Here is a 10942-nt window from a genome sequence, read left to right as displayed (position 1 = left end):
GGAGTATTGCTGCTCTTCTTCTACTTAAAAAAATAAATAAAGCTCATGCCATCAAATCCCACCTGAAGAGAGCTGCATGCAGGATCATAACACACAAGTGTCAGCGAGGAGCACATGACTCATGTGAGAGGTAATGAGTAAATGAATGAACGGGGGAGGTGGGGGGTAAAAGGGGGCTGAATGTGGAGGCAAAAGGAGTGGAGCGGGGAAGGAGCGCAGCTTCACTTTATTGCCCAGTCTCTTACATCCTGTGCTGATCGATACTGAAGCAATAAAGAAGATGAGCGCCCGTACCGGCGGTGTGTGCGCGCCCGCCCGCCCGCTCGGAGAGTGTACTTTTGAGGAGCTTGGACGGTGCCGCCGCGCTGCGGCTTTAACGTTTCTGAAAGAAATACGACGAAGAAATATGGAGGAAAGTGAGGGGAACTGTTTTTAAACGCAACGGCAAAGAAAAGAAGAAGTAACGGGGTGGGGGTGGGGGGAACACAATTTAAAGAAAGGCTCACGAAGGGGAGGAGGGCTGTAACTTATCCTCCTGAGTGCATGCTTAACTGCTTTCTTAATTCAGCGCTTGATACTATTAATGGAGTTAATGTCAGGATTATATCTATTTTCTAGTGAGGAGACCCCCCCCCCATCCTCCTTTCAAACTGTCTACCAGCATTAAATCACAGTTCTCTTGGTTAAAGCTACAGACTGAAAGGAAATGCACAAACTCTGTTAACAACAGTCAAACACAGAGGTGGTGGTATGACAGTGAGGGGTTCAGGAGCTAGAAAACCAGAGAAACCTGAAGGATAATGTTTCCCATCAGAAAGTTGAACAAAGATTTAGGTTATTCAGTCAAATCTCCATCTCTAAATTGATCAAAACGAACATAAAATAAAAAAAATAAAAAAAATTAGATTCTAAGATCTAGTCTCGTCAAAGCCTTTTATTAAATCTGTCTATTAATGTCATCTGAAACTAAAATGTAAAGAAAAAAAAATTTAAGAAATTATCAGACCCAAAACTAAAGTTGATTTAGCGATGATGGACAATAACGTAAAATACGAATTCTTCTCTTCTCCCTTCCCCTTCATTTATCCCTCCAAACGGAGAGTTATGAAAAATAATGTCTCAAATTTCAGACATCACTTTCGTTCGATAACATCACAGATAATCGCCGGCCCGTTAGCGTTAGCATGGAGTTTCCAGCGCTTAAATATACATGACTACAGCGTTTTATAACTTTAAAAGGTCATGCTTTAACAAAAAGTCATTACATACATTTAAATGTAAACTTCTGTAGTTCAGAGAGCACCCATGTGAAGAAAAGCTCTTCTCAGCGCGACGCGGTTTAGCCTCGCAACGGAGGACTTTGTATCCCTCCGCTTGGAGGGTAAAATTAAAAAGAAAAAAAATAACCCAGACACGACTTGCACTAAAACTGCCCTTTCAAATGAAGGGGAAGGGAAAAGGGAAGAATTGGGATTGGGCTAAAGTTGTATTCATACCGGGTATGTGACACCTGGACAAGCAGGGAGGCGGTTCTTCTCTTTCTTTTGCTACTGTTTACTAGCAAGCATTGGCTCAGGTGGTTGAGAAGGTCGCCTCATGAATGTAGGATCAGAGGTTTGATCCTCGCTTTACCAAGTCAACTGTTGTTGTCTCTTTGGGGAAGACACTAGTGTGTAAATGTGCTTGATATCCAGCGATGATCAGAGAGACCGTAGGCATGTATTGGCAGCCACGTCTCTGTCAGTCCGCCCCAGGGCAGCTGTGGCTACATCATTAGCTTACTGTCACTAAGTATGAATGTGGTGTGAATAAAAAATTGACATGCATTATAAGCTTCTGGAAAAGCGTAGAAAAATCCAAACCATTATGTCTGCCGCCATTCAAGAACACGGCTAACATGGGTTTAAGGACCTGCTTTTAGTATCTGGTGTTCACACAGGTCTTTTGCTACTTGATACTAGCACATGTTCTCACAGATGGAAGAGGCCTGGTGTGAAATGTTGAAGCGATACGAATTTCGTGAATTGTCTCTCCAGGCTTTTTCTTTCACAGCTTTATTCGGATACATGAAAGACTTGGTTTCGTAAAATTCTGGCTGAGAACAAACTGCAATTATAAATCCTTCCTCAGTGACAAATGTTTAAACAGTTGGCATGTCCATGAGTGAATAGGGACGCCATCCATATGTCATTACTAAATCTGAGTGCCTGAATAGTCAAAGAAGTTCAACTTGGTTTAACATTCAACACACTTTCAGTTGCCACACATTTCCTATGTAGAGCCAGAAAACCTGCGTAGTGACACATGAACATACGAGTTTTAAACGCAGAAACCTCAAAAGTGCATCTACGCGCATTTACATAGACTTTTTGTTGAAAGTGGTTGCTTGAACACACATTGCAGGGGCGGTTTGACTGTAGTTTATCAAGTTTGAAACATCTAATTTATCACATGGGGCTAGACAGGTTTAGAAAACTTTATATTTTTTGTTCACTTATCCCTGTGACCAGAGGCAGACAGTCACCCCCCCAATTCTAGAGTCAATAGAATCATCACTGACAAATCATCAATACATCCTTCTTTACATTTTCCTAATAGCACCTTAGCTCATAGAACTGCTGTTCTGATATTAATAAAAACATTCTGTATTTGAGGCATGAGTGTTTTTTTAACCTTTTAACTACAATGACCTTCGACTCAGCTGTTCTCATTTGCCACCCTTCCAAAGTCTTCTGCCCCCCTCCTGCCCCCATACAAAATGTTCTGGCTCCGCCCCTCTTTGTGACATTTTTAAATGTGTTTAAAGTTTGGAACCATTCAGTGCAAAAAGCAATCAGAAAAAAAACACATCAGAGTGGGTAAATTCTTTTGGACCAATGCTGTAAATATTTGAGGTCATACCAGCTCTGAAGATCAGGTTCACCTGAGCTTCAGAGAACATGGGTCAGAACGAGGGTCTGGTCTGCATCTGGCTGTGAGCAAACGTGCAGGTTAAGAGGCGACTCCCTGTGCGGACAGGGATCATTGCCGTCTGATCACGCCGGAGATGAAGAGCACTGCTTCAAAGTTAAGAGCAAAGAAACATGAGCTCACGATGTACTCAATAGCTCCAAGCTGATAAAAGTGCTGCTGGGCTTCAGAGTTAAACAGATAAGAATGAGAGGCAAGTGGGTGATTGAAGGGGGGGGGTGGGGGGGTACCTCCCCGCCCCTTAAGGGACCTAACCTGTCCCCCTCCCTCTCTATCTCCCCGCACACTTCTCCACACATGGTGATATTTCACTGGACGTCAAGAAGCTCAAATTGAAAATCCCTTGATGAATCAATATTTACTGCAGCAGCTAAATGAATAGTAATAAGTCACCAGAGGCCAAGTTCGTCCGCACATCAGACTCCTCAGTCTCACCGAATCTGGATTTCACAAATGACGCAGGCAGAGGAGGAAATTATGAATGCAAACACGCTTAACGCCAACAAAAATTACAGCAAAACACAAACTGCAGTAATCCCCACAGGTCTGCATTCTCTGAGAGTGATGGGGAGGAGACTTATTATGCACATATTTCTTTATGGGAATCATTATTTTAGGGTTTCTGCTCATGCATTCCCATAATGAAATCATTTCACCTCCAAATGCCTTGTTTGCATAAGCTCCTCCCACTGACGGATATATCCGTTACATATATGTAAAGTCAAAAGTTTATCTTGGTTAAAGATATGCTTTGTCATAATACATTTTATATTATTTAAAATCATAAATGAAGTGTTTAATTATTATTGCAAATGACCTTGTGACCTGCCCATCCATATGGGGTTTTTCTTAACAGTTTTAAGGGAATTACACACTCTTATGTAAACCATATTTACAATATATTGATTAAATAATCGATACAGCACATATGACATGACGCATTGTGTGACGAAATTGAAGCATTGACAGCATAAGAGAACTGGATTGAGTTAGTGTGACATCACCTATAGAAAATGGCTAATCTCCAGCACCATTTTTTGGCGAAACTGGACGCTGCTATGGCGGAACCAGAAATCATCAGTAAGCAGTGATTGGTCCGAACTGGTCTGAGTCATAGACCATATAATAAGAAACATTATAGAAACAATGGATAGTTTTGACCAAACCCATAGAAAATGATGTCTCATAAAATCAGGCCAATTCCGTCACAATTGCTTCTGGATTTTGTAATTTTGGAGCCCGCTGACAGTGATTGGTCCGAGTCAGTCCGAGTTATGTTTTTAGGGCAACTACAGTCACCAATCATAAGGGATCTGTTCAAAGTCCACACCCCTTCCACTGAAAGCAGGCTTGAGAGGAGCTGTCAATCAAGCCTGTGAGGTGGGGCTAGCAGGCACCACATGCTTTTACTAAGACATCTGATTGGTCAGTTCATAACTTGAATAACTTGGGCTAAAGATTGAAAAAAATTAAAAAAGAGAGATCAGAAAGAAGATGTTAAGAAAAAGGTATCAGGGCAAGAATGGCTACTCTGACAAACAGAATGACTGAGTAAACACTTTTTAGTTCTCAATAGAAGTCTATGGAATTTTGGCTTCTTGGAGCCAGCAGGTAATCCCTATTTGGAACGTGAGGGGGCGGGGTTACTGTATCCAGTTCTCATATACAGTCAATGAGTTGAACACAAACATCTTCTTCGATGTAGTTCCATTTTGCTAGTTGATTTAATCGATCCAGGACATCTTTAGCCAAAACTTTACACATGTAATAATTAGGCAGTTGGCTATTTAATAATTCCTGACTCTTGTGTTCATGTTCATTAGTGTGTCTGAAGTAGTTAACATGTGAGAAGTTTTGAGAGCATAATGTCCTGCACTGGGGATTGAGTGGAAAAGCCAAAACTCAGAAGTAAACTGGCTTCTTCCCTGGATTATCTTTCATATATGACTATAAAACTTGATATATTATCTGTCCGAGTGCAGGGTGAAGTAGGCGATCATACCTGGCGTAATGGATCCTCCTGGCCCGCCAGGACAGAGCTGGGTTGTAGTTAAGGGTGTGTGTGGTGCTGGAGCCCGGGCGAGTCACGATCTTATACCGCGTCCTGAACACCCGCTGGGAGGCGGAGCTACGATGCGAGGAAGAGGAGGGATCTGTAGAGACACAAAGGATGAGGGAATGAAACATCCTGTCTGCGTGAAGAGATGCACATTCACATCATTTCAAATGCATACAGCTACAATCATTCACACACACACACGCATGGCACACACAAAAGTCTGAGGACTCTGGCAGGTGTGCTCTTTAATAAGCTTCACATCTAAAAATGAGGGAATAACAGCAGCAGAATTTTTATGAGTCTAATAAATCATGCGCTCTGTCTCTTTCTGCGCTGCCTTCATCCCTCCTGCCCGGCCTCCCTCCTTTCTTTAAGTCTCATTCATTTTATCATTTTACAAATCCATCAGAGAAGAGGCGTAAGAGCAGGACGACAGGAGGAGAAAAAAATACGATTATTTATTTATTTGGTATCCATCATGTTGCTTTATGATCAAGTTGGCTCCTGTGCACAATAGAATTGGTGTTGTCTGCTTCACAACAGTTTACAGCATTACCAAATGCAGAGTAAACCATTTTAGAAGTTTTATTTATTTTATATATAATCATACACATATATTATTTATTTTAATTTCTAGCCCCTCTTTGGGTTATAGACTTTCATTTTATTCCTAGTCCCAACTTCCCAAGACTTGCTCACAGTTGTAAGACATTTCTTATGTCAGCCTGTTTGCAGCAAAATCTTCAAGATAGAAATTCATCAAATAGAATATTAGACTCAAAAGTATCCACCCAATTATGCCCCAAAAAAGCCATTATCTCCTGTACCTCTTCCCCCTCTACTTGTTTTCTGTGTTGGTTAGCGACAGCACTCCGTCTTTCTGACTGTCTTCTTGCTCTACTTTACTGCATCCATTAATCTCCTCTATGGTCTTCCTCTAGATGTTCAGCCTGAACTTTTTCTTTTTTTACCAATATACTTGTCATCTGTCCATTGAACAGGTCCAACTTTCTCATTCTGTCTTTCCTATCTTTATTTTCAAAGTGTTTCTTTTCATGTTCATTGAATGCTACTCCTATAAGTTAAAGAAAAAAACAGCTTCAAGTACAACACTCCTGCTATGCTCTTTTGTTTTAGGTGCACTGCACTAAATGTTGAAAAGTTCTTCTTTATTCAAATCATTGTAGAACTGATATCTAGCTCAAAACTGTACATTTGTATACCTCTAACAGTGTTCAGCATTTTTGCTGTACCGGTAATGTTAGGTTATGGATGTGAGGGGCTGTAAGCTGGAGGGGAGAGAGAGTTAATAGGTGGATGATGGGAAGTGGGGCAGAATTACTCCATGCCAACAGTCCTGCCCACAACTCAGAGGGGAATTTCTAATGAACTATTGCCGCTCTACAGAAACTATGTAGAGCTACTAAAGAAACTACTAAAGATGATTGGAGTGGGACTTTAGCATTTTTGTTGCACACTAAACCAATCCAATTCCTTCACGCATTTTTACCCCCTCTACAAACTCTGTTGATCCCAAGAACCCAGACTCCTCCCCCTTCCTCCCCTCTGTTACCTGTTACCTCACTGTTTTACTTGGGTTGCTCTCATTCAAACATGTGCACTCTGCCTTTCTGCCACAATCCCTTCCCCATTTTGAGCAAATCACCACGGCTCTGCAATTTCCTACGCGTGCACACACAGGGTGTGCAGGAGACGAGCCCCTAGGATGCCCACAAAACTATGCTCTGATTGTCTACCCAAATGTCCTCATTTCTAACTGTAACTGTGTGCAAGGGATGCACAAGCAGTGCACACTTACCCCTTGAACTGCTCTAACAGTGTGCGAGGTTCGAGGGGTTTAAAAACTGAAAAATCAGTTTGACACTCTTGTATTGTACCTACTTCACCCTTGCTTACCGTTATATGTTGTTTAAATGTTTACAACTTGCCACTTGCAGCATACCCGTAGACAAAAAAGTGCATGTACATTTTTGCCCAGCAGGCTCACTGAGTTATCTCTGACTTTGATATTTCCTGTTGGCCACCTGCACACAGATTTCACAATTTTTCGCCCGCAGGCTCATATTCACCAGTGTGGGAAGTTGTGACTTAGGCATAAGCTGTTGTTCACTTTTAGCAAGTCAACACAGCGGTCAAAGCAAACTCATCATTAATATGATCTAAAGAGCAAACACAGTTTTCTAATCCAAAAACAAAAACGAAGCTAAAACATTCTGATTCCTGTGAATTCATTTAAACAAGAAAACCTTAGTCACTCGTTTATTTGTTTAATACAGACTACAAACAAGCATATTCACAGACGTCACCAATCAACATTTAGAGAGATATAAAAAAAAGGAAATGACTCAGCATTTTTACTGAATCGATGGACAACTACGTTCATACCTAGCTCGGCCACATGCATTCAAGTGGCTACTTCCAATGAAAAGTACATGTAAATGTATGTATATCCGTGTTTTGGGCTTCTGCGTTCAAAACCCTCACGTTCACATGGACCAACGCAAGTTTTCAAGTTCGTTTTGGGGATCTACACACAAAACAAAACCATTGAATGCGCGTCTAAAGTTAAGAGAAAATAAAAAGTACAGCTTGGACCCAACTGGAATTATTTGTCACCAAGTCTTATATATTGGAACAGAGCTTTGAAAGCAAAAGCCTGGAGAAAGATTCATGAGATTTGCACCGCTTCGACATTTCACACCAAGCCTCTTTCAACTGTATGTGCATGTGCTGGTATCAGGTTGCGACAGTCCAGTGTGAACACTGAATGCTAAAAGCACGTCCATGAATGCCCATTTAGTGTGTTCTTGAGACAATGTATACATGCCCGGTTTGTATGCAGCATAAGACGTGTCGGACAAAACATTTAACTTGGTCGTCACAGCTTTAAAATCTTGCTTTAAGTGTTAAAGCTTGTTCAGGTGTCAGTCGTTGTTGTTTCAGTTGGACTAAATGGTAAGGAAAGGATCCACATCACTGGAGAGGCCTCCAGCCACAAGATCCCTAAACGTGTGTGTGTGTAAATGTGTGTGTGGTCGGATTGCTCGGGATTAGTTGCCTGGCTTGTAGTCGCTTTTCCTCCAACAATCCATCCGTACTGCAGTCAGAGCTATTTGCGCGCCCTGGCAGATGACAAATAGGCCTTGTCAAAGGTGCTGCCACGATTCCCACCCTGTAGCCCCATGCACACCCACCCCACCCTCATCCTAATCTGCCTCTAAACCCTTGTTGAAAACATTGTGACACCTTTTGTGTCTGGACTGCTGTCACAAAGCTGTTTCCACCTTGGCTACAGTTTGATGGCACTTGCCGTGAACGGCCACGTTTACGCCCAGCGGTGTGGGAGAGCGCAGATGGATGGACGGTGGTGCGCCAATTGTAAAACACTGCAGGTTGTGTTGCTTGAGTGGCTCTGGGAGCGATGGGGTCTCAATCTTCCACTACAGAACCATGACCAATGAGCATGTGAACACCTCAGCGTGCGCACACAAACACACTTACTCACACATGTACACCTGGGGTCTCAATCTTCCCTTAATAGACCTTTGACAGTGGCCTGCCTCGCACGGGGCGCCCGGCACTGTGAAGACACCATTTGCAGACGCATGCAGCTCACACACCGTCCATCCATCTCCCTGACTCGGTGCTGCGAATCCTCAGATAATCTACTCTCCACGCACTCATCGCTCCTCCTGCAAGTAGTCTGCCTTGCCATCTCAGAGCCACATTTAAGGGCTGGTTCAACATGTTTTCCCACTTATTTCTCCAAACTTCCTTATCTAGTTCTTTTTGTCACTGTACAGAAATAGATGGATGTAAAGATGTGGAAATTCTAGTTCTTGCCAAGCAGAAGCACATTTTATTCTCCGATATCAGTAAAACTATAGTGAATTTTTTCACCAACCAATTTTACATGGAAACTAATACTAGCTCATATGCAGAGCAAAACAAAGCCATGTTAACATACTCAAAAGTTAACTCACAATAGGTCATATTAACCATCAGATTATGGTGTTTAATGTGTATACATCAGGTTAAGACTTTCAGAACTACAAAAGTTGCATTACCTGCAATAATGCTAGTGTGAATATTTTTTGATGAAAGTATTTGCTGAAGATGCTGAAGTTGTTTGATGAAATTACTCTAATTGCTGAAGGGATTTGCTGAAAAGGTTGAAAATTGGGTAGTAAAATTGCTTAAAAATCCCAAATACATGTCAATTTTTCAAAATACTTAGTGTGTTGCTTAAATATGAGCTTAACTCCATATTAGCCCAAAAAACCTAGGCAGATGCCAAATTAGCCAAAAAAGCTAGCTTGCAGCTTAAATACTAGGTAAACTCTAAAATAGCCTTAAATTCCTCAGTAAACTAAAATAGTCAAAAATGTTAGCCTGCTGCTAAAATACAAACTAAAATCTAGATTAGCCTATAAAAACCCAGGAGATAACAAATTACCCAAGAATGTTATTATGCTCCTAAAATATGAACTAAACTCCAAATTAGCCTATAAAAACCTCAGTAGATAACAAATTTGCCAAAAACCTCAGCATGTTGCTAAAACATTAGGTAAGTTCCAATTTTTTGGAAAATTACTATAAAAGACTAAAACATAGCCCATGAATATATTTAAAGGCTTGTTGCTAATCTACTTAAAATGTTAAATTCTGAAGAATTCCTCATTCATTTCCTATGGGGCATATTTTGCTCAATCTTTCAAAAACTATAAAGTTGATGAATACCAAAAATACAAGCAGTAATGTCCTGAACAAGCTGAACGTTTGATAGAAAGATTACTAAAATCGCTGAAAGTTTGATTGAGTTTTTACATGCAGAAAAACATTCGGGAAGGGGCAGGAGAATCACTATGGTGTGAATGCTTTCTAAACATATATGTACTACAATATACTAGTATTTTGGTCCTAAATTTTGAACATCTTTGATCCGGACTCTGCTGAGTTAGTTGTCAATGATGCTAGTCGATGTTGTTAGTAAGTTCTATGGTTGCACTTGCAGACCAACTTGAAACATCCATTTAATTGACTAAATCGCACATTAAACTCGCATAATGGTCTCAAAAATGATTATTTTTCTGCCCATGGATTAAAGTTTTTGACACAATATACATGTGCTGTATCAGGAAACAATTGGCTGCTGATGATGTAATATTTCCAGCAGCATGTAAACTGTATTCCTGTCACTGTACACAAATATGTTTTTTTTTTGGAATTATAATATTCAGAGTTCAGCTTAAATGCAACCTCTACAGTCTGCACACCCACGTAAAATGTAGAGAACTCCACTTTTCAAAGCAGAGTAAAGGTTTCTCTCATTTATCTTCTCTAGCAGGTTTGATCCTCTAACTGAGGAATCCAGTCAAAACTGCTGACAAATCAGAAATGTAGATCCAGCTTTATGAGCATGAAGAGACAGACACAGCATTGTATAAGTGGATCTGAAAATGTTCTACCAGCCTCCTAAGATGACTGAGCCTCATCTAAGCAGTGTGGACCCTGACTTTGAGCAAAGTTCTCCTCCATGCCTCGTCTCTGATCATCAGCACTCTAACAGTGGGCCCTGACAGGCAGCAGCACGGAACCTCCAATCCTCCATTCGCTCTCCAAGCCTGTGTCTACGTACCTGACGGCTAATTCCGAGGAACAGCGGGTCTTCGTCTCCCCGTTTTCCTGGGACGAGCTGACGAATAATAAATCTTAATATTGACAGTGCCTGCTCCCTCTGCTATCCCATGTTCCAGTCCCCTGGGGCTCATCCTCTGACTCCCACAGCTCCAAAGCGCTCACTCAAGATAGTGATGCCACGCTAACGTCACGCTTAACAAGGGAGTTATCACAGTTTAATAACCCAATGTAAGCCTGTATGGTTGTGACTGT

General features: G+C 41.3%; 1 protein-coding gene across 1 annotated transcript in view; it reads right to left on the bottom strand.

Annotated features, from left to right (window-relative positions):
- Positions 1-2930: 2930 nt before the first annotated feature.
- LOC112150692 (cell wall protein RBR3) overlaps positions 2931-10942 on the bottom strand; it is a 40267-nt gene continuing 32255 nt past the window's right edge. Inside the window, exons 4-5 of the mRNA XM_024279155.2 lie at positions 4973-5123; positions 2931-3006 (exon numbers count right to left, since the gene is read on the bottom strand). Coding sequence (XP_024134923.1) covers positions 2931-3006; positions 4973-5123 — 227 coding nt within the window. The remainder of the gene's footprint in view (positions 3007-4972; positions 5124-10942) is intronic.

This window comes from Oryzias melastigma, linkage group LG4 (assembly GCF_002922805.2).
Source record: "Oryzias melastigma strain HK-1 linkage group LG4, ASM292280v2, whole genome shotgun sequence".
NCBI classification, from domain to species: domain Eukaryota; kingdom Metazoa; phylum Chordata; class Actinopteri; order Beloniformes; family Adrianichthyidae; genus Oryzias; species Oryzias melastigma.
Note: the sequence above shows the minus strand (reverse complement) of the source record. Positions and strands in the feature narration are given on the sequence as shown.